Genomic DNA, 25,289 nt, shown 5'->3' with positions numbered 1-25,289 from the left:
TGAAGATCTGGTCAGTGCACCCTCTCCCTCTTCTAAATCTGCACTGATTTTCACGCGTCCGCTCATCCCCTGCTTCTTAGAACCTTTTAAGCATAATCATCGCAAATACTTTGGTAGTCATATTCATGAGTGATATCTTTCGGTAGTTTCGGCTGTCGTATTTGTCCCCCTTTTTAAATACTGGGATTATCACTGACACCTTCCAATCAGACGGGAAGGTCTTCTTCTCCCATATCAGACTGAAGAGGATTTCTAGATGCTGCGCTACAATGTGTGGTGAGGCCTTGTAAACCTCAGGAGGAAGACCATCTTCTTCAGGTGACTTATTGTTTTTTAGCCGTTTGATCGCGTTTAGTATCTCTGAAGCTGAAGGTGGTGCTATGTCGATTTCATATGGTGGTCTTTCATCTGTTGGTGGCAGCAATGGTATTGCATCTTGCCGATCTGTATTTGGATTGAGGAGGTCTTTAAAGTGATTCTTCCAATGATCAAGTTTACCTTGTACGTCAGGGATCACGCTTCCTTGAGCGTCTTTTAAAGGACCAGCAATGGGTGACTTTTTTCCAGTTACTTCTTTGAGGGTTCTATACAGCCTTCTCGTATGATTATTTCTGGCTGCTTATTCCATCTCTATAGCAACCTCATCCCGAAATTGTTGGCGGTCTTGGCGCAAGCTGGATTTAACCTGTTTACGTATCGCCTTTTTTACTGCAATTTGTGTCTTTGATGCCTAGCCTCGATTAGCTTTACAGTTTTCTCAGAGACATAATTTTTTCTCGTCTTTGCAGCAGCTTAGCCGATAAATTCAGAAGCCACCTTTTCCGTGGTGCTCTGGAATTGTTTCCATCGGTTGGTAGGGCCTTCGTCGCAGTCTGTCAAGCTTGCAAACTGGTTCTGTAACTCCAGGCAAAAGTCTTCTTTCACCGTTTGGATTTTCAGTTTCTCCACATTTAACTTCCTTTTTAGGGGTTGTCTCTTCCTCGCGCTCAATCTCAAGAGTATTTTTACACCTAAAAGCGTATGATCGCTTCCAAATTTTTACCCCGTGCACGTCCCTCTGTAAATTCAAGAATCGATGACTGAGGAGCGCCAACGCTGACGTAACAATATATGGTCAATTTGGCAGCGGTGGAGCCATCATTTGAGTGCCAAGTTATCCTTTGAGAAGGTTTATGTTGGAACATTATGTTGATGATAAAAAGGTTATGAGATCTCGCGAACTGGAATAGTCTATCACCATTGGAGCACCGCTGGCCGAATGTGAATGGACCAACAATATCGCGAACATTGGAGTCTGTTGGGCCAACACGGGAATTCCAATCGCCCGCTAAAATTAGAAGGTCTCGTTTAGGGCATTTCTGCATTGTAATTTCCAGATCAGTGTAGAAGGAGTCCTTGTCAGCATCCGTTGCCACTCTCGTTGGTGTGTAGACAGTAATGATAGAAATGTTGGATAATTTTCCTTTAAGTTGTAGTCTGGCTATTCTCGAGTTCACTGGATCCCATGCAAGAAGAGCTTTTTGCGCACGGCGCTCTATCGTAAAGCCGACTCCATGGTCATCAGATCCATCATGCGCACCAGATTTAAGGAATAAGTAAGAGTTGTCGGAGTCACGGACTGGTATGGTTTCTTCAGACACTCCGTTCAACCTTGTCTCTGATAGACAAAGAACATCTGCTTGGTAACGATTCCTTTCCATAGCCATCACTAGCCTTGTTGATTCACGCTTCACCGATCTCACACTCCAGCTATAGAGTCGGAATTCATAATTCTGTAGATTTATTTCGCAGGAAATAGCTCGCATATTTTCTGATCTTGCCGCTATTCCAGAGAGCGAGATCGCGTCGCTTGAAACCGGGGACGCCGTAGCAGGCACAATATTTCTGGGAGTATTCATTTCTTCACAGATGTTTCATGGGAATTCATCTCACCGAAGGGTCCCCTCCCCCGTCGGCCCCTCCTCCTTTATCAACCGGGCTTGGGAGTCAATGTAACACGAAGTTAAACCGTTTATGATTATCCTTTAAGCTTCTGGGGAACTAAGATTGTTCTTTGTAAATTTCATTTATACCATGTTTTTGTTGTTTAACGGTTTTCCACTGGAACTTGGTCTAGCACAAAATACTCCAAGCATTTACTTTGTTCATTCTAGAAGAAAGATGCAATGATCAAAATATTTTGAAAAGAATTTTCAATTCACACTTTGGCCGAAATATCTGTAGAAATTGCCTATAATTATGCTGATGCATTGCTTCACTGTAATATAATTTTTTTAACTGCTATACTTGTTTCTTTGAAATGGATGCATTTTGAGTGCTAATAAATATTTCCGTGAGACTGGCATAACGTATCTCACAAGAAGAAGAAATAAGAAGGAATGTATACTTTATTGCTAGCAATACCTTCTCAGTTGATAACTTATGCCAAGAACAACTCTGACCATCTCTGCTATCTATTTAGTTATATTCTTCATTCTTTTAATGGGGTTTGAAATTTTTTTTCTGAATTTGTTAATTAATGTCAAAAGTCGTTCGATTTGTTTATTGCTAACAGTATGTTAACGCCAGCACGACGCATATTAAAAAATCCTTGATCACTTTATTGGGCCCTCCCTTAAAACCCCTCCTACCCCATGGAAAGGTTTGTATATGATATTGTGCTTTTGTAATTATATTTATATATACGAATTCCAGGAAGCTGATGTTCGAACGCTTGAACAAAGATGTCAAAAGTTGGAATCTACTACAGGCACAGGAAGCACTCAAATACCCCAGAAAGTGCAAAGGAGACAGTCTGGATTTGATTATTTGGAAAAGTATTTCTTTTTAGTCTGTTTTTTTTCTTTGTCAAGTAAGGATCATTTTAAAAGGACAAGGCTGCTTTATGTCCATCTGAGCAATTATTATTTGTAGTTATTTACTTCTATACAATAGTCCAGTATCCCACTGTATTTATATAATTCCAAGAGTTCTACTGACTCCGAGCCCCTTTTCTCCGGCCCCATCCAAAGGTTTGAAGGTAGGAAGATGTTATTTTTATCAGTCTCGTCAAACGAGCAATAATTGTATACAAGTACACATAATTTTTTTTTTTTAGAGACGGTACTATAGGGTTTTCTTGCATACCACCATTTCTAGTGTGAAGAACCAATCTAGACAGGTCATGACTTTGGGGAAACACATTTCCCCCTCTCCGCCTCCTTAATAATTTTCATAAATCTTCTATTGACTGAAATATAGACCCCTGAAGCTGGCTTTTACCGAAGGGGCCTCCAGACCCTCCTCCCGAAATATCGCAATTGTTTCCCCAATACTTTCTGATACTTCTCATAGAGTAAGGGATATTAGTTAGTCACTGATCTAGACATAATTTGTTAATTTTTTGTGATGATTTGTCAGCCTGTAGCTACCCGATTAGGCTACCAGAATATTATTAAAATATTTCTGGTTCAGCTTTTCACCCTCTGGCAAACAATCTTTGAGTTAGCTGTTATTTTGAAAGATCATCTTGTTGTGATCCTTCTGTTGCTGCTAGGAGATAAAGTGGTCATGGTCATTCGTGCAACCAAACCAAATCTGTTGGCTACCTAAAACCATGTGTTACTAAAGATACGGTAAGTGTGAAAATGTTGACATAATAACAGAACGTGTTCCATCTTTGGGGTAAAAAATGATGGATTAGTGAGGTTGATTAGGAGAAAAGTGCAATAGTGATCATGTGAATGTTACTGTTGTGACTGAACCTTCGACTTTAGCTCAAGAACCAATACTAAGTGCCGAATTAGTGGCAGACAAACCTGACAAAATAAACAGTGTTGTTGATTTTGACATTGGAACCTTTTCTGAAAGAAGAGGTTTGGTTTCCTGGAAAGGCATTTTAAACCAAACAAGGTCAACAAAGACTATTCTTTCCCAGTTCATTTCACAGGCTAAGAAACAAGAAAGTTTATAGTTAGCTGGACGGATAAGTACGCTTGGCTCATATTTCCTGCAGTGAAAGAAGAGTGTTTCTGAAAATATTACACTTAGTTTAGTCTACTGTTAAGATACCGTTATGTGGATGGCAAAGGACTGGCTCTGCGTGGGGACGAAGATTTGGGAACTTGACCCTTGTGGAACCTGTGAAAGATAATTCAAATTTCGGAACCTTGCTACGCTATCAAACAGTTCGTGGTAACGAACTGTAGTAAGGAGAGACCCGGCTCAATAGTAACCGAAACTCTAAAAAACGGAATTTTGATACCAATAGCTACATCAAAAGAATCGAATTTTAAAGCTGATTTTAAATATATAAGTTTCATCAAGTTTAGTCTTACCCATCAAAAGTTACGAGCCTGAAAAAATTTGCCTTATTTGAGAAAATAGGGGGAAACCTTCCCTAAAAGTAATACAGTCTTAACGAAAATCACACCATCAGATTCAGAGTATCAGAGAATTGCGTCTCTGATAATTTTGATTAATTAGGATTCACTTGACACGCAAGATCCGAAGCACAGTTAAAACTGTCATTTTTACAATAGATATTGTGATAATCTATGTTATTTTCTGCATGGATTTTGTTTATTTTATGTGTAAGTTATGATGGAAATCAATTGCTACTTAATACCATCTCACCAGGAATGATCGTTTCCCCCAGGAGCCCTTTCTTTTCCTTCTTCTGTAAGCAAACACGTGAGGAATAAATAATTTTATAGGGGCACGACTTATCTATCACAGTTATGAAAAGAGGAATTCCTCCAAATGTCCTCCAAATGACTGTCCAATAAAATTACTGTCTTTGCCTCAGTAATATAAAAGGCATTGTGTCATTTGTTTTTTCCCAGTTTCTAGAAACTACTCATGGCACATCCATGTTTTTTTAGTATAACTTGAAAAAGATGGAATTTTTCTTTAAGATAAGGTTTTTCAGCCGTTGAGTAAATATAGAGGAGAAGAAGAAGGGCTTTCCAAGTAATGTAAATCAATAATTGTTGTAGCAGTGGTGTCCATTGGGGTGATGGAGGATGCGTCTCCCATAGATTTTGGCAAATACCTTTTTTGAGGGGGTGTTTTTATTGAAAAATTGACAAAAAAGCAATGAGGTTGCCACCCTCCACTTAGATTTTGAAAAATATATCTCTCCCCTAAATTTTTGTGAATTGGTACCACTGTGTTGTAGCAGCAAAGAGATAAACAAAATGTCTGGTCATCAGATGAGGGGAAATTTATGTGCCTGTTGAATTAGAGCCCCTCCCCCCTTCCCAATTTTTGAGAATTGGTGCCACTGTGTTGTAGCAGAGAAGAGATAAATAAAATTTATGGTCCTCAGGAGAGAGGAATATAATGCACCGGTTGAAATAGGGAGCTGAGAATTTTATTAATTATACATAGCCTTAGAGTTTTATTATGTATACTGGTATCTCTGAAGACCTTTTCCTTTTTAAAACGATATTAAAATAGAACATAGCAATAAATTGGCTGTCACGAAACAGAAAGTGGCACAGTCGACTTTGTTTTGTATTGGATTAACACAAGACTATGAAGAAAATGAACAATGACTAACTATTTCAGAATCCCCTGCTGGCCTAAAATTCTCTAAAATCAGCTTGGCTTTGTTGCCAAGTGTTTAATTCTATAAAAAAAGACCAAGAAAACTTTCCGCAAAAATTTTTTAAAGAAAAGTAACAAGCCATATTCAATTTGGCAGAACGCCAAAGTTGAGTTCTGCTTCGTCATGATAACAGTTTTATTTATACGTTAAATGTTTGCTATAGACAGCTTCTAATATTGGTATTTTGCAACTCTTAATGTATTTGTTTTGTTTATTGTAGGCAGGCTTTTGATACGTCGAAACGACCAAAGCCAAGTTTTGTGTCTGCTAGTGTCCAAACTGACGGCCCTTTACCAAAACCGAGAAGAAAAACAACTGGTAATCTTCTACTTCTAATATACTCCTTTTTTCTTGAAGTTTCTACATAAAAGAGAAAACTAATCAATCATATAGAAAAAGGACTGCCCTTTCCTTTATTCTACGTAACCGTGCTATAGCATCGGGGGCAAGGGTTCCCACAGAAGAAGGCTACGGGGTTTTCAGCAATTCCCCGTAGAAACCTCATAGTGCAAAAAAAAATTAAATTAACTTTCTTTTGGGGAACTAATACGTTTTATCGTATTTTATTTTCAAGACTGGGAAATTCATATGCTGACTTGTCCATCTCCACGCCGATGAAGAATTTTTTTTAGCACCTTTTACTCTAGGAGTGGAATACTAAGATGCTTTCTTCAAAGGTGCATGAGTAGGAATAAACAGTAACTAGGTACATTAGTTACTCATCATTCCTAATATTTTATCCTGACTTTTCTGAAAGATTTAATCCAGAAGTTGCTAATTAACATTTTATTAATTACTAATTAACATTTTACTAAGGTCTATGGCGCACGTCTTTAAACCAAGTTGGCTCTTTCGACTGTCCTGCAGCATTTTCTCTAACTTCATTTAGTTCTAAACACATTTAGAAGTTTATGTTATACCAGCTCTGCCGTGTTCCTGTTTCTCACTCCCGGAAATAGTTGATAAACAGAGCTTTTGATATGAAATTCATCTCGAGTCTATTTCATGGTCTCTTCTTAACTAGATCCTAAACAAATTTTTTTTACTGAAGCATATTCAGAAACCCTAGTAACTGGATTTAAACTCAAGATCTTAGATTGGGAGGAGTACTAAGTTAAAAATGATCGTAAATTAAATGTGTGGTTCTTCAAATCAAAATAATGAGTGACATGAAAATCCAAACAAACTTTAATCATCATGTACATGAGGGCGGCAGCTGCCTCTCCCACGTCAAACTTTTGGTCTTATCTGGCTTCGCCGCCAGGCCCCAGCACGGCACGCGACAGGCTTCTATATATGGATTCTCATTGTCTCTTGTGTTTTACTGCAGTTTTTTTAATTTTAATTTTTTTCTAATTTTTTTTTCTTTTTTAGTTTTTTCTTCTTTTTTATTTTTTTATTTTTTTTTAGTTTTTTACATTTTTAGTTTTTTTTAAGTTTTTTCTTCTTTTTTATTTTATTTTTCTTCTTTATTTTTTTATTTTTTTTTATCCGGAACGTGCCCCAGCAACACGTGTGCAAGGTCCTAATTTTTAACTGCGTAAAACTTGCGGATATACAACTGGTAATTCCTCTGATATACTCAGGTAATTCCTCGACACGCATTCGTTTTTTACTTTCTCTTTCAGCCGCAATTAGGTTTCGCGTTGCTGTTGTAATACATCGACGCGCTTTCTTTTGGTAATTTCTTTGGTAATTTTTCCGATAATTCGGAGAAAATAGAAAAATTGAAGTATTATTGATCAGATCTTAATGAAATTTGATGTTTAGAAGGATATCGTGTCTCAGAGCTGTTATTTTAAATCCCGACCGGATCTGGTGACATTGGATGGGGGGGGGGGGGTGCAGTTGGGAGGGGGAAACCTAAAATCTTGGAAAACACTTAGAGTGGATGGATTGGGATGAAACTTGGTGGGAAAAATAAGCACAAGTCCTAGATACATGATTGGGACATAACTGGAACGGATCCACTCTCTTTGGGGTAGTTGGGGGGGGGTAATTATGAAAAATTAGAAAAAATGAGGTATTTTTAACTTACGAACGGGTGATCGGATCTCAATGAAATTTAACATTTAGAAGGATATCGTGTCTCAAAGCTCTTATTTTTAATCCCGACCGGATCTGGTGACATTTGGGGGAGTTTGGGGTGGGGGAACCTAAAATCATGGAAAACGCTTAGATTGTAGGGATCGGGATGAAACTTGGTGGGAAAAATAAGCAGAAGTCTTATATACTTGATTTACATAATTGGAACGGATCCGCTCTCTTTGGGGGGGGGGGGGTAATTCTGAAAAATTAGAAAAAATTACGTATTTTTAACTCACGAAGGAGTTATCGGATCTTCATGGAACTTAATATTTAGAAGGACCTCGTAACTCAGATATCTTATTTTAAATCTCAACTGGATCCAGCGTCATTGGGGGGGGGGGCAGTTGGTGGGGACCGGAAATCTTAGAAATACTTAAAGCAGAGAGATCAGGGTGAAACTGGATGGGAAGAATAAAAACCTGTCTAATATACATGACTGACATAACTGGACCGGATCTGCTCTCTTTGGTGGAGTTGGAAGGGGGGGGGGGGTAATTTTGAAAATTTAGGTATTTGTAACTTACGAAAGGGTGACCAGATCTTAATGAAATTTGATATTTAGAAGGATCTTGTGCTTTAAACCTCTAATTTTAAATTCTGACCAGATACTGTGACATGGGGGGGATTTGGAGGGGGAAACCGGAATTCTTGGAAAACGTGAAAATTGGGGTAATTTTATCTTACGAATAGGTGATCGGATCTTAATGTTGATATTTAGAAGGAATTCATGTCTCAGAGCTCTTATTTCAAATCCCGACCAGATCTTTTGACATTGGGGGAGTTGTAGGGAAATCTTGGAAACACTTGGAGTGGAGGAATCGGGATGAAGCTTGGTGGATAGAATAAGCAAATGTCCTTAATACGTGATTGACGTAATCGTACTGGATTCGCTCTTTTTGGAGGAGTTGGAGGAGGGGTTCAGTGATTTGGCGAGTTTGGTGCTTCTGGACGTGCTAGGACGATGAAAATTGGTAGGCGTATCAGGGAGCTGCACAAATTGACTTGATAAAGTCGTTTTCCCAGATTCAACCATCTGGGGGGCTAAAGGCAGAGGAAACATTAGGTATTCATAACTTACGAGTGGGTGATCGGATCTTAATGAATTTTGATATTTAGAAGGACATCGTGACTCAGAGCTCTTATTTTAAATCCTGACCGGCATTAAGCCTCTGATTTTCCTTTTAAAACAATCTATTATCCTTAGAATTTTGTTAGAGCTCATACCATATGAGCTCTTGGCTCTTAGCTCTTCTTGCCTCGTCACAAGTGCCATGTGAGCTCTTAGCTCTTGTTAGTTGTAGCACGTGTGGTGGAAACCCTGGGAGATCCAGGGAATTTAAAAATTCCGATGGATAGTTAACCGCTTCATTTGATTCCTGAGCTGTGTAAATGACTGGTAAATGACTGCCTGGTCTCGAATCTTGGTCAGAATAATATTGTTGATTTTTTGGACGTCTTTGTTCTTGACTGCCAGAATCACTCGTTCACTTAGCGATGTATGATTTTTTTGATTCGTTAGAATATTCGGAAAATACGTTTTCAACCAAATCATTTTGTGACTTCACAAAATTACAGAATTCAGAAGGCAGTTGTATACGTCCTGAAATTGAGTCAACTGGGAGCTTTCCGTTTCCAATTGCCAGCAATTGATCTGACAATGTTTGACCAGAGTGATCGTATTGCAATCGGACACGCATATTTACAGTAATTTTTAATGTTTTTACTTATCTCTATAAATAAGAATGTTTCAGGCAAGCATTAATTTCATCCGCAGGTGTTGATCTAGGAATAATAGGTAATGTTTGCCTGAAATCTCCCGCAAGCAATATTAACGTGCTGCCAGAGGGTTTAGAATTTCCTCGCAAATCTTGCAATGATCGCTCGAGCCTCAAGCGATTTTTTGTGCGCCATTGTGCACTCGTCCCAATCAATAAGTTTGCACTGCTACAATACTTTACCCTTCCCAAATGATTTGGAAATGATGCACGTGGGATTTTCTGTAGATTACATACTCAGAGGCAATTTCAAAGCGGAATGAGCAGTTCTCCCACCAGGCAGCAACGTTGTGGCTATTTCAGACGACACAAGGGCCAACGCTATGTCATTTTTGGATTGAATTGATGCCAGAAGTAATATAATTAGAAACGTTTTACCAGTGCTTCCTGGCGCATCCAAGAAGAAGATTTCTCCTGCTTGGTTATCGATACTATGCATTATCTGATCATAAATGCCTTTTTGTTCAAACATTAACTTAGGAATATTTGTTTCTACATATGGCAATAGATCAATCGTGTTTTAACTTTGTTCACGATCCAAATCTACACATATAGAAATAGCAGCAGTACGATTCGGTGAAGGCATTCCCAGATGCTTGAGAAGTCTATAAATGTACCGCTAAGTGAACAACAGCTGGACTTCGTTCATGTATCGGAATTGAAAGAATTCGCCACACAGCTTCATTACTGCTTATGTATCTCCCAGCCTGATATTGTACGACTTCATCGATATCACTGATTTTGGACTGCAAGCCAAAAACTGCCATGTCACTTCCTTTACACATTCCCATTGTTTCGCCATTAAATTTCTATGCCTTGCGATAGGGACAAATTTCAGACATAGTCCCGATTTGAAAATCTTGACTCAAGCTATAATCATCGGAAGGGCAGTACTTGAATGCCAGGCGATTATACACGCGTTGCTTTTGTAATACATCGACATACCTTCTTTTTTAACTAACTCTGTCAGCCGCAAGCCTGGTTTCCTGTTCCTCTGGTGGTTCCTCGACACGCCTTCATTTTTTACTATCTCTGTCAGATGCAAGCCTGGTTTTGCGTTGCTCTGGTGGTTCCTCGACACGCCTTCGTTGACGTAAAGCCGCAAGCGTGGTTTTGCATTGCTCTGGTGATTCCTCGACACGCCCTTTTTTACTATCTCTGTCAGCTGCAAGCCTGGTTTCGCGTTATAGCTTCATCAAACAGACAAGATAGTTATGAGCAACTGATGGCCAGAATTTCGATAACTGGTTTCGATTAAAACTGTTTTTCAGTGACGTATCTTCTAATCAACGTAAATCAATGAGTTCTTCACTTGCTTTTGTTGACATACTACTTGGCTAGTAGTCTTGATGTGAGCTATGAATCCAACTCAACGAATCAAAATTTTTCATCTCTTCCCCAAAATAGTCGTCAAAATTATGTTTTAGCGAGGTATATTACCTTTATAAGTGAGCAATAATTGTTTATGTATGTATGTTCACGAAAGCGGCTCTATGTTTTTTTTGGGAAAATTGGTATCTTGGGATATTCTCGCATAAAAAAACGATGTAGATAGGTCAGAAGTCTGAAAAAATTCGTTAAGAGCCTAAATTCTGGGTTTTTAAATGGCGTAAAAAAATCATATAAGCATTTCCTTATATCATGTCATGCATAGTATAAATACGATAGTCGAGTTTCCAACGCATCAATTGTTTATTTAACATAATGTCTTTTGCAAGGCCCTAAAAACGAAAATTTGCAGTTGCAGTTACTATAAATGCTGATTCTTTGGAACCAACATCTGAACGATCAAACGCGATAAGATGTGAAAAAACTTGACAACCTGGAATGGACAATGAGTCACTAAACAGCACTAATACAGCACAGCACTAATACGGGCAGCTCAAGCAAAGACCATTGCTGAATTGTTGAAGTAATCAAAATCCAAAAACGTGTCAAAAATGAAAATGAAGAACAAAGATACGGGCGGTTATAAGATATGCGAAAACGACAATTAGAGCGTGTCAAAAATGAGATGAAGAGCGAAGAAACTCGCAGTTAGAAGACATGCGACACTGTGCAAGTGAGCGAGTCAAAAATGAAAATGAAGAGCAAAGACGGGTGCGGTTAGAAGAAAAGTGGTGGCGTGTAAAAAATGAAAATAAAGAGCAAAAACACAAGAAATGTGACTCCGAGCTAGTGAGCAAGCCAAAAATGAAAATGAAGAGCAAAGAGGTGCGCGGCTAGAAGAAAAGTGGCGGCGTGTCAAAAATTAAAATGAAGAGCAAACACGTGCGTGGTTAGATGAAAAGTGGTCGCGTTTCAAAAATGAAAATGAAGAGCAAAGGCACACATGGCTAAAAGACATGTGACACCGAGCAAGTGAGCGATTCAAAAACGAAAATGAAGAGCAAAGACGCGCGCGGTTAGAAGGAAAGTGGTGGCGTGTCAAAAATGAAAAAAATATATATATTTATAACTAGCTGTTGGGGGTGCGTAAGTCGTTACGCGCCATATTAGTTACTCGCCATTGTAGTTGTGTCCCTGTGTCCCATCTGTAAAAAATATCCCCCTGTGCCCCCGGAGTCACCGTTGTAGTTGTGTCCCTCTGTCCCGGTCGTCATTTATATTCCCTATGTCCCGGTCGTCATTTGTGCCCCGGTGTCCCAGTCTGTAATTTCTCTTTGAGTGTCCCGATCGTCATTTATATTCCCTGTGTCCCGGTGTCCCGGTCGTCATTTGTGTCCCTGTCTGTATATACATTCGTTTTTGAATTGGTATATGATGAAATAAATTTTTTGTTTTTTTCCTTTTTTTCTTTTTAGTTCTTTCTTGGTTTTTTAGCTTTTTTAGTTTTAGTTTTTAGTTTTTTTTGTAGTTTTTACGTTTTTTTAGTTTTTTTTTCTTTTTTAGTTTTTTACCTTTTTTTATTTATTTTTTTTAGTTTTTTAGCTTTTTTAGTTTTTTTCTTTTTATTTTTTTTTTTTGTAGTTTTTACCTTTTTTAGTATTTTGTCTTCTTTTGTATTAATGCTAAAGACAAGGTTCGAACCTGGAACCTCTTGAACCTAGAACCTGGAACATAAACGCCTTACCAACTCAGCTACATCGGCTTGAATACATTCGTCTTTGAATTGGTACATGATGAAATAATTCAGACAAACACGGACGTGTTTGTCTGACAAACCCCCCCCCCCCTTGGGGGGGGGGGGTTTGTCCCCCCCCCCCAAGCCCCCCCGCGCGCGTAAGTCGTTACGCGCCATATTAGTTACGCGCCATTGTAGTTGTGTCCCTATGTCCCACCTGTGAATATAGATATATATATGTATATATATATATATATATATATATGTTTTTAACTACGTAAAACTTGCGAATATACAACATTCTTTGCTGTCCCATTGTCTGTGCATATAAATAGATTGTCAGGTTTACCGACTCTTGAACATGCAACATATAATGGTCCATGGGAAAACAATCCGTATTCAGATCTATACCTCATGATTCTAATGATTGCCCTTGAGCTTTGTTGATGGTGATTGCTAATCGACCATTCCCTGAGTCGCCATCGTCATTTATATATCCCCCTGTGCACCCCGGCGTCCCCTTTGTAGTTATGTCCCTGTGTCCCGGTCGTCGTCATTTATACTCCCTGCGTCCCGGTGCTTTGTTGATTGCTAATCGAACATTCCTTTTGTCCCGGTCGCTTTCTCTTTGAGTGTCGTCATTTATTTAGATTGTCAGGTTTACCGACTCTTGAACATGCAACATATAATTGTCCATGGGAAAAACAATCCATATTCAGATCTATACCTCATGATTCTAATGATTGCCCTTGAGCTTTGTTGATGGTGATTGCTAATTGAACATTCCCTGTGTCCCGGTCGTCATTTATATTCCCAGTATCCCGGTCGTCATTTGTGTCCCAGTGTTCCCCTTTTAGTTTTTTTTATTGGTTTTGACCTTTTTTTTAGGTTTTTTAGTTTTTTTCTTTTTTCTTTTTAGTTTTTTTTGAAGTTTTTATCTTTTTAGTTTTTTTATTTTTATTTATATTTTTTTAGTTTTCTTTTTCTCCTTTATTTTTCAGTTTTTTTCCTTTTTTTAGTTTTTTTTTCTTTTTTAGTTCTTTTAGTTTTTACCTTTTTTAGTTTTTTTTAGTTTTTTAGATGAAAATTTTTTTTAGTTTTTTTCCTTTTTTTCTTTTAATTTTTTTATTGGTTTTTACCCTTTTTTTTAGCTTTTTTTTATTGGTTTTTACCTTTTTTTTAGCTTTTTTAGTTTTTTTTCGTTTTTTCTTTTTACTTTTTTTCTTAGTTTTTATCTTTTTTATTTTTTTTTATTTTATTCTTAATTTTATTAGTTTTCTTTTTCTCTTCTATTTTTCAGTTTTTTCCTTTTTTTTAAGTTTTTTTTTTAGTTTTTAGTTTTTTTAGTTTTTTAGTTTTTTTAGTTTTTTTAGTTTTTTAGCTTTTTTATTTTTTTTATTAGTTTTTAGTTTTTTTTGTAGTTTTTGCCTTTTTTTAGTTTTTTCAGTTTTTTTTTAGTTTTTAGTTTTTTACCTTTTTTAGCCTAACCAGGATTTGAACCTGGGACCTTCTTTCTCCGTTCTGACACCCTCTCTCACCGAGTGACTACTCCAGCATGTTCATTTTGGTGTTTTAAATGGTATATTATTAACCAAATTAATGTGTTTTACAATATAATAAGCATCGTCAAAGCAAAAATGACGACAACTAATTTCATGACGTCAGCCGACACAGAAACATGACGTCACCTGATCCACAGATCCACAGACAGACAACTTATTTTTATATATATAGAAGATAGATAGATATATATATATATATATATATATTCTATATATATAAAAATAAGTTGTCTGTCTGTGGATCTGTGGATCAGGTGACGTCATGTTTCTGTGTCGGCTGACGTCATGAAATTAGTTGTCGTCATTTTTGCTTTGACGGTGACGTCATTCAAGATATTTAAGACATATGTTCAAGTAGAAATCTATTAATGTTTAAGTTTACAATGACTGATGAACTTACAATGGCAAAAGCCGATGAAGATGCTCAAAGAGTCTATGCCAAAAAACTTGCTGCTGATAGAGAAAGTCAGAAAAGAAAGCGTGCCGAGGAATCAAAAGAACAGCAAGGAAACAGGCTTGAGGCTAAAGAACGCAAAACCGCGCAGTTAGATGAAGATCCACCTGGACAGCGAGAGTCAAAACATATCAAAACTGAAAATGATAGCGATGATGATTGGGTTTGGGATTTTGACTTGGATAAGGTCATCAATGCCTACCAGATTTTAGTTAAAAAAACAAAAGTTCGGCGATATGTATTTCATAGTGAAGCCAGTCAGTCGACGGCCAACCTACCATCTTCAAAGATACCACGATAGGAAGACTCTACACCGTTCACCCCAATCAACATGAATGCTTCTTTCTACGCCTGCTTTTGGTGAATGTACCCGGTCCGACATCCTTTGAGTATTTGAGAGCTGTAAACGGTACTATACATGACACTTACCGTAGTGCATGCCAAGCTCTGAATTTATTGAAGAATGACCAACACTGGGATAACTGCATCAATGACGCGTGCGAAACGTCAACCCCAAGTCAAATTCGTGCATTGTTTCGCATTATTTTAACAATTTAATCTCCATCAGCTCCTACAGAGTTATGGGAAAAATATAAGTAAAAAATGTCCGAAGGTATACTCCATCGAAAACAGTTAGAGACGTCAGATATGACTTTTGATTTTACATCAGAAATTTATAACTACAGTTTAGTTATTATAGAAGATTTGTGCGTACGTATGGCAAACAAACCTCTTCAGGATTTGGGAATGCCTTCACCTAACCGTATCGCTGCTGTTTCGACATGTATAGAATTGGATCGTGAACAAAGTTACAGTACGAGTGATCTATTGTCGTATGTACAAAATAACATTTCCAAGTTAACGTCGGAACAAAAAGACATTTATGATACGATAATGCATTGTGTCGATAACAACGTTGGAGAAATTTTTTTTTTGGATGCGCCAGGAGGTACTGGTAAAACGTTTGTGATAAAACTGATTCTGGCATCAATTTGATCAAAAAATGATATAGCGTTGGCAATTGCGTCGTCCGGAATAGCCGCAACATTGCTGCCTGGTGGAAGAACTGCTCATTCCGCTTTGAAATTGCCTCTCAATTTGCATTCTACAGAAACTCCCACGTGCAATATTTCCAAATCATCTGGGATGGGTAAAGTATTGCAGCAATGCAAACTTATTATTTGGGATGAGTGCACAATGGCACACAAAAAATCGCTCGAGGCTCTGGATCAATGCTTGAAAGATTTGAGAGGGAAGTCGAAACCCTTTGGCAGCACATTAATATTGCTTGCGGGAGATTTCAGGCAAACATTACCTATAATATCTAGATCAACTCCTGCAGACGAAATGAATGCTTGCCTGAAAAATTCTAATTTATGGGCACACGTAAAAATATTAAAATTAACTACAAATATGCGTGTCCGATTGCAAAACGATGACTCTGGTCAAACATTTTCAGATCAATTGCTGGCAATTGGAAACGGAAAGCTCCCAGTAGACTCAATTTCAGGACGTATACAACTACCTGCTGATTTCTGTAATTTAGTGACGTCCAAAAATGAATTGATTGAAAAAGTATTTCCGAATATTCTAAAAAATTATAAAAATAATAAATGGCTAAGTGAAAGAGCGATTCTCACACCCAAAAATATAGACATCCACGAAATCAACAATATTGTTTTGACCAAGATTCTAGACCAGGCAGTCCTTTACAAGTCAGTCGACACAGTTTTGGAACCAAATGAAGCGGTTAATTATCCATCTGAATTTTTAAATTCCATAGATCTTTCAGGGTTTCCACCACACGTGCTACAACTAAAAATAGGCGTACCAATAATACTTTTAAGAAATATAAACCCACCAAAGCTTTGCAATGGCACGCGACTTGCCGTAAAAAAAAAACAATGGGAAACGTAATAGAGGCCACAATCTTGACAGGGCCTTTTGAGGGTGAGGCTGTTCTTATTCCTCGCATTCCCATGATTCCAACGGATCTGCCTTTTCAATTTAAAAGATTGCAATTCCCAATTCGATTAGCATTTGCAATCACCATTAACAAAGCTCAAGGTCAATCATTAGAAAAATGTGGTATATAGATCTTAATACTGATTGTTTTTCCCATGGACAATTTTACGTTGCATGTTCGAGGGTCGGTAAACCTGACAATCTATTTATATGCAGCGACAATTGGACAGCGAAGAATGTTGTATATTCGCAAGTTTTACGCAGTTAATTTGTATTGTATCTATCTATCTATATAAAAACGAGTTGTGTGTATGCATGTTTGTTGGTTTGTAAAAAGAGCGTTTGCATATGACGTCATTATTAGTACATACGGTTTTGTATATGCACAGACAATGGGAAAGTCAAGAATGTTGTATATTCGCAATTTTTACGTAGTTTAACTCCTGCAGACGAAATGAATGCTTGCCTGAAAAATTCTAATTTATGGGCACACGTAAAAATATTAAAATTAACTACAAATATGCGTGTCCGATTGCAAAACGATGACTCTGGTCAAACATTTTCAGATCAATTGCTGGCAATTGGAAACGGAAAGCTCCCAGTAGTGGGAAAGCCAAGAATGTTGTATATTCGCAATTTTTACGTAGTTTGAAACACATATATAAATCTATCTTATATATATATATATAGATATATATATATATATATATATATATATATATATATATATATATATATATATATATATATATATATATATATATATATATATATATATATATATATATATATATATATATATATATATATATATATATATATATATATATATATATATATATATATATATATATATATATATATATATATATATATATATATATATATATATATATATATATATATATATATATATATATATATATATATATATATATATATATATATATATATATATATATATATATATATATATATATATAGATTTGCAGAACATACAGAACGTTACTTGCATTTTACTGAAAAAGAAAAAGAATGTTGGCTGTTAGTTTAATATTTTATTAAAGCGAAAACATGTAAAATGTATTTTGTTTTCAGTAAAGTGCAAATTATGTTCTGAGGTTGAGAAGGCATGGGTGTTGTCAGTCCTACTCACGCTTATTTTTGCTTGTTTTGAGTTTGACTCGGTTATTTATTGTAATTTCTGTTCGTTTTGGATTCCATTTAATTATTGATGGTGATTTATGGTAGCTTTGTTCGTGGAAGATAGTTTTACTCTTTACTTTTCTATAAAAATGTATTTCTGTTCTTTTTTTGACATAGTCTTTTTCATTTAAAAAAATCATATCTTTTCAGGCTTTTCTATAAGAATCCATAGTTTGGCTTGCTGTTTATAGGTTTGAGAGACTTTTCAGCTTTTTATAATCTGGACACAAATAGTACTGTTTATTTCAATTTCATACCTCCTCAAGTTGACCTGAAAAATAAAATATAACATCATTCCCAAATTATTCTATGTATGGTCTTTGAAAACCTGGATACACTCACTCTCTTTTGATTTATTTTAATTGTAACTGCAGAAGTATTAATAGTAGCAGCCCCAAAAGTTTCAACTTAATGCCTCAGTCGTTCTAGAGATATTGCCGAGGTGTCTTATTGGCAGCTATACAGAGTGTCTTTTGATTTGGTTTTAAAGCAATAGTTAGTTTTAAAGTATACTGGGTCAATTGCATAATTTCGGCAAATTGACATACCCAATATCTCTAGAGACATAGTTGTTGGAGCGTTCTACTATGCTGAACAATTTGGCTGTCTCAAAATTTTGACTGGATGATTTTGGAAAATGAATGGGGTTGGGAGAAGGGCTGCTTGCCCTCTAATCTTTTTTTACTCTTGAAAGGGGGACTGGAACTTTTGATTTTGAATCGGATTAGCTCCTTTAAAACATCCAATGACATTTCTATTATAGAGCGGTGCTGCCTATGATATTGCTTCTATGCCCTTTTGAAAACCTGCATGCATATAGTTTTTTCGTTTAATGGAAACTCCTCATAAACGTTCCTTGGAAGTTTCACCTCAATATCCTTAGCGTCACGAGTTACAGTAACTGTAGTGATAGATTAAAAGTATACTCATACTGCCATCTAGCTAGTTCAAAAATCGCCAAAACTTACCCTTAAAGGTCTAACTTACTAATGTGAGCTGTTCTTGAGATATTGCTTTGTCACCTTTTTGAAAATCCACATGCTCATAGTTTGTTTTGATTTAGATAAACATCCGCCTAAATATTCCTTAAAAGTTGCACGTTAATAGTAGCAATAGTTGTAATAGCAATAGTAGCAGTATACGCATAGTACCTTCGATTTCTTCAACCGCAAACTGCTAGCTAAACTTTACAATGCTTCTGCACTCCCGAATTTCCTATACCTTGCACCTTTTTGGCGTATGTCTTCGCCGAATCTATTTTCGGTATGCCAAATGCCAAATGTGAAGTTAAAAATAAAATGATCTGCTATCTAACATTGCTTTCGGCACTAAATGGGTTGTAAAACTAACAAGGTATAATATGAAAAGGAAGATGAAAAAATAAGAAAAACAGAGGCAAACAATGTGTTTTATTATAATTCCTTTTACAAATATTTGCAACTTCATTTTGCCATAAAAAAACACGTTCTTGATGTCAACATTGCCATACCCTATTTTTAGTCAAACAGAAGTGGTAAACAAAAGCAAAAACATCAAAAGCGATAAAATAGTTTTGTAAACTGCCACTGGACAGCTATTTTTTTCTCTTTTTTTCACATTAAGACAAAGGTATTCATGTATTTCTCTGTGCCTTATCGGTGATTGCCGACTGCTTAACTTTTCGCTGCGCCTCGACATCCCGCCATTTTACCTTCCTTATTTTTTCAAAAACATTCTGCACATCTTTGATGTGAACAATTCCTCTTTGAGTTCCAGTTGCCAAAATGTTCTTTAGTTCGTTACTATCCGACCAAGCCATCCCGCTAATTGATTGTGATCCTTGCCCCGTTACATTAAAAGGAAAGTGTATGCAGTCCTCTTCTTTGAAGCCTGGTCCGACGGGATTGTCATCAATTGTAAGGCAACCATTTTCCCCCTCAACAGTGATCAGGGTTAAACGTACAGTTGACGCTTTGCAATATCTGGTGTCTTTAGCTGGGTTCGTATTGACTGTGCATATGACTTCACCCGCCTCCGTCCCATGTGCTATTACATCATGCCAAGGATTATAAGCAGTGGCGAAAACGCCAGAAATTCCTGGACATAGATTGTTCTGGCCAAATCCAACTCCAATATCAAGGATGTTTGTACCTCGTCTTTTTTCAGAACAATCACCACTTGCAATTATATTTGGCCATTGAATTGGCCATTCCAGATATCTGTTTTCTGTTGAACCAAATTGTGCCAAAGGTGTATTGTTTAAACGTACTTCTTCCAAATCAAAAATATTCGTAGCCTTGTCGAGGCCGCACGTTACCAAATACCTCCCGTCAAATTCACTGCAGAATTCCACTGAAGTTACTAAACTTGTGTGTGCATAAAACGACAATATCGGCAAGATATTTGTCTTGTTGCGTGGGATTAGCTTACTGTTTGAGGATAATTTCCAGAGAGCAACTAAGCCATTAAAAAACCCTGCAACAATTTTGTTGTGTCCTTTCCCCTTGAACCAGCACAAAGATGAGCATTCTGACTTTACATCTGGTACAGTTAGGGTCATGTTAGGGGAAACTTTGAATATTTGGTTTTCTTTCACTGACTTTGGAGAAGGAAGCGCTAATAAGTTTACATTGGAACCTGATGCACAAGCTAAAATCCCTATGCAGGGGATATTTGACTCGATATTGCTGCCGGAGGGGCACAACACTATGTCGTTGACTAAATCGGAAGCTACGTGCAAGGCGTACTTGAAAGTTTTATTTGTCATGTCCCAGAGCTGTAAAAAGCTTTTAGTAAGAACAATTAAGTACTTATCATCTGGAATCCAAGCAAGTTTTCGGATAGGCTCAACACAGTTCAGTATATAACCACTACTGGTAAAAGACTGGATCATAATCTTCTCATCATTTCGAGCAATACGTACTGGAATTGGCTCTTGTTTATAGAAGTCTATTGGCTCTGAATTAGTCCAATCTTGTTGATTTAAAATCAGATCAGGAAAAAGGGGACTTTTTGAATAATTTTCCCTACGAAATGCAATCGTTATATCTGTAGATCTAGTCATAAGACTAGAGGGTAAGCGTGGGACAGATAACCATTTAATTTGAGTCAATACGTTGACAACATCTTTGTCTTTTTTATTGCTGTCTGAGTCTTTTCTTCCTTTCTTCCTTCCTCTTTGAGACTTTTCCTTCCTGAGTCTTTTTTGGGGTCTTTGCTTCCCTGGCTGCTTTAATTCACTGAAGTCATCCTTATCACTCAGCGATTCCAGTTCATCACCTGAATCGATATCAATCAATTCTCTCGCTCGCTTTTTGGCGACTCTTTCCTGGCGCTTAGTATAAATTGGTGATGAGACTGCAGTGGATTGATCGATTGTGACTCTTTCTGATGCACTTGTGCTTTTAGTAGCGGTAGGTTTTTTACCACGTTTCTTCGGCACTGTTGCTTCGTAAAAACTATCCTCGCCACTTGGCAATTTTTCTTTGATATCTAAAGAAGCCCTGTCTCGCTTTTTGACGAATCTTTTATGGTGCTCAGCCGTAATTGGTGCTATAACTTCATCAGATTGATCAATTGTGACTGTCTCTGTCGGACTCCAACTTTTGAAATCAGCAAGTTCTCTTCCTTGTATCTTATTTTTGCTCTGCTCGGCATAATTTGGGAAACAGCTAGAATTTACTTTTGTCATTGTACTTTGTCACGAGCTCTGTTTCTAATTGGTAGTTTTTCATGCATTGCTCGGATATATAGCTGTTTTAATTACATGACGTCATATTCTGTGTGATACCATATTTTTCTCTGTCCTCATGATAAAGTTATGACGTCGTCATCTGCAACCTAGTAAAGAATGAAAGAAAAAACATTAAATAAAATACAATTTTGAACCAAACTGCGTCAATTTCATCTTTTGAAAAGATAATATAAGACAGACATCTTGTGAAGAGTTGCTTCTGTGTGATATGATGCAATATCTGAGTAACTCTGCTGCCCGAATCCCTGTGGCTTGTTCTTTACGAACTAGGTAAAAATAAAAAAGAAACAAAGGTTTTCTCTTGTGTGATATCTATCCTAAGTACCATTTAGTCGTGGTCAGAAGTTATGTTTCAAAGTCTTCATATTTCTAAAAAAAGCCCTAGCAAATTAGATGTGGGAAAACAGGACCGAAAGAGAGAGAAGAAAAGATAACAGGATAAGGAACTGGCTGTATTATGTAACGTGATATTATTGAGAACTCTTGCGCTTGAAATAAAAGGCTGAAGGGGGAGGGGCGCGAAAATTTACTTTAAAGAGTTTGTTTAGAGGATACAAAGGGTAAAAACTTAACAGAGAGGAGAAAAGAGTCTAAGACTTAACTTTCTTGAGGCATATGGACTTCTTTTGTATTTTTTAATAGCAGCAAATTAATTGTATGTATTTCTTTCTAGCTCTAACTGGTTTGTCGCCTATGGAAGCTGATACAGCGAGCCGGAATATTAACTTGTGCCAGCAGCTAAAAATGGTAAAAATTCGACTGAAGACCAAAACGATCAAATCAGAAGATTTCAAGACATTCGAAGACCAATTATATAATTTCAAATTTTTGAAAGCTTCCCGAGAAACAGTGGAAGACTTGTGTAGTGTTTACGAACTAGTGTTGCAAAATGTTGAAAGTAGCGAAATGTTCTACAGTTTATATGTGATTTTAGAAGGTTATTTCATTAAGAATATGAACAATTTAAAGAAATATCCAGGGTTAGTTAATCTTATTTCAAATGACTGTGCTAGTTTCAGCTTTAAATTTGATCTTCGCTTACCATTCATCTTACTTTTGAGTTCAGTTTGTACAGATCATGGGGCAGACTGTCAGTTTTTTCAAGTTTTAACTGTCAAAAAGAAAAATTCTGTGTATAAAATGCTTCTTGATGAATATATACAAGCTATACAGTTTATTATCGATGAAAATTATGGAGAATGTAGATGTTATGAGGAAGCCATTCAACAGCTTTATTTTAGTATTGAAGATAATTATTCGAACTATAGATCATCCTTGGCGCAAAGTATACATTTTGTTTCACCTAATGTGCTAAGTTCAGTGAACTTAAGTTTACATTGTGATGATCCAAGTAAAGTAGAAAACTTGACACTTGTTTGGGCAAAGAGAATTGAATCCATTGTTCCTGTGTTTCGGAAAATCTTATTAAATGGACCCTTAAATGAGGGAGTAAAGACATGGACTGTGTTGGGTTTACACTCAGTGAAAAATTTCCTAGCATTGTTAAATAAGTCGTCTGGTGAAATTGATGCTTATTTAGAATTTTTAAGCAGTAAAGAGCAAAACAGGAATATCACTGCTTTGGAAGAAAAGATTTTGAAATTAATTGCAAAAGAGTAGGTTTCTGTTTTGTTTCTGGATGATTGGTTAACATGTGTTGTAATAAGGGACAGCTTGTCCTATAGGCTGTAGCTTAGCCCATCCCCTTCCTATCTACCAATTATTAATTGTAAATTGCTTTAAAACTGAGTGAAACATGACAGCCAAAAATAAGAGTCTAAGAAAAATACAATTTTAAATTATATTAAAAACTAAAATTTGAGTAGATGCTTTTTAAGTACTCAATTTGAGCCCTCTTTCTAATAGCACCAACTTAAACTCATGTGTTTTACCGGTTTGTCAAATCAAATGTGAAGATGCGATCGACTTGAAATATAGCGATTATAATCTAGCTGATTTCACCGTTTTGTTCTTAAGACAAAAGATTATTGGTTTACCTTTATTTATACTTTATGCCTATCATTTGACTATTTTGAAAATAAGACCAGAATGTCCTACTCTGCGGAAATTAAAATTTCCGTCGAAAAATCTGGATCACTTTATTGTTTTTTCGCTTAGAGTGCTGTTTAAAGCAGCTACACTTGCGCGTGACTAGAAGGCGAATCTCGGGAAGCATCCCTCCCTAATATTTGTCAAAAGGGCCTCCTGGTTAAAAGTCTCATGCAAGGGTTGACCTGTGTAAATCTATGAGAGCGATGGGGCTCAACTTTCTGAGGCCATTTGTCACTTAAACTTCTGCCGACACGAGACTTGGAAGCTGTATGTTCAAAGTTGACTTATTCAGTCTGTGAAATCTAATTTCGATTTTTCTTCTATTTAAAACCTGAATTTTTTTTTAGTTTATGTTATAGAACCATGTGATAATTATTCATTCTTGAATTAAATGATAATTTCTATTTAATTTTTTTTGCGTTGTTTCAGTTTTTGTTTCCTTTTTTTCGCATCACAGTCTATGTTTGACGCTCAGAAAAGATGCATACAGAAAAAAGCTCAAAGAGGATCTAACTTCATCCGAATTTGGGCCTTCTATTTGTAGCTTAGAGGCAATGCCTACTATTTTTTTGTGTCCATGCAACTATTCAAACATCTGGATCCTCTCTTAAATAGTTCAAAATCAGGAAAGCATCATGCCAATATATGTGAAGCCAAATTTCTAAGCGTAAAAAAGAAAACTTGAAACAAAAAAAAAAACACCATGGGAATAGCCATGTTCGAATCCTTACACAGGAAACTACAGTCACCTGGCTTGAACAACAAGGGAAGCAATTTTTTCGTATGGATAAAACTGATGCGTGTTCTTTTTTCATTCTTTTCTGCTGCTGCTGCTGCTTATTTCTTGTCAACCGGTGCTCTTGAAAGGAAAATAATTACGTTACCTAGGGATATGTCAAGAAATGGGGGAGTGTAGCGGTACTAGGACAAAATTTTTACGGTAGACTTGAGATTGTTGTATACTAGTATTTTGTAAAAAAAATTCTCATTAAGGCGTAAAAATGAACGATTTCTGGCATGAATTCAAACGTTCGGTTTTTTTTAAATGGTGGGTGCCATGCTGAATTAAAATACAGTATAATATACCCTTATACTGCTTTTTAAAACTCATTACGAGCTGTTTCTCGAGGCGTAAAAAATAAATTTTTTTAGTTAAAAAGTACAGATAACAGCTACTTGGAGAATGTGGGATAATCGTTCCACTTAGAAATGTTTTGAAAATATCTTTATTTTCATGATTCCATTAAAAAAATAGAAAAATATAAAATTGCTCTTTTCTAAATTTTGAAAAGTGCATCTTCATTGAAAAGTTGCAAAAAAAAAGAAAATATTAATCGCATTCTCGTTTTTTCATCGAACAAACTGGAAAAAAAACTCTTAAATTCGGAAAAGCTGTCGTGTTCTCGTTTTTTATTTGAAAAAATGCGAAAAAAATGCTCTTTTTTAAATTTCGAAAAGCACCTTGCTTCCATCCTAACTTAGAAAAAAAGGAAAAGGGGAGAATGAATATTTAAAGCATTATTCGGGATCCGAATTGAACTTTTTTTTGCCGTGGGATTCTTCTGTTATATAGAAATACTACTTTTTCACGTTTTGATCTGTCCGTTGATGTGAATAGATACTCAAATCTGCTGTAGACCGAATTAAAAAGGGGCTTACAACAGCCAGGAATTCGACTGTCAAAACTAAGTAAATAGCCTTCTAGGAGAATTATCAATTAAGATACCTTGCGATGATGGAGTGGAAAAAGCTGCCCTCTAATTGTGGCTTTGTCGGTTCAATCCTGCGTGTCACAAGGTT

The 25,289-nt window shown here is 36.5% G+C and overlaps 1 protein-coding gene across 1 annotated transcript in view; it reads left to right on the top strand.

Annotated features, from left to right (window-relative positions):
• LOC136033890 (uncharacterized) overlaps positions 1–23,893 on the top strand; it is a 48,749-nt gene extending 24,856 nt beyond the window's left edge. Inside the window, exons 3-5 of the mRNA XM_065714877.1 lie at positions 2,695–2,816; positions 5,811–5,908; positions 22,111–23,893. Of these exons, the coding sequence (XP_065570949.1) occupies positions 2,695–2,816; positions 5,811–5,908; positions 22,111–23,057 (1,167 nt within the window). The 3' untranslated portion in view covers positions 23,058–23,893. The remainder of the gene's footprint in view (positions 1–2,694; positions 2,817–5,810; positions 5,909–22,110) is intronic.
• Positions 23,894–25,289: the final 1,396 nt, after the last annotated feature.

The sequence above is a fragment of the Artemia franciscana genome, chromosome 12, assembly GCF_032884065.1.
Source record: "Artemia franciscana chromosome 12, ASM3288406v1, whole genome shotgun sequence".
Lineage (NCBI taxonomy): Eukaryota > Metazoa > Arthropoda > Branchiopoda > Anostraca > Artemiidae > Artemia > Artemia franciscana.
The sequence above is the reverse complement of the archived record's forward strand: the minus strand, read 5'-3'. Positions and strand labels throughout refer to the sequence as shown.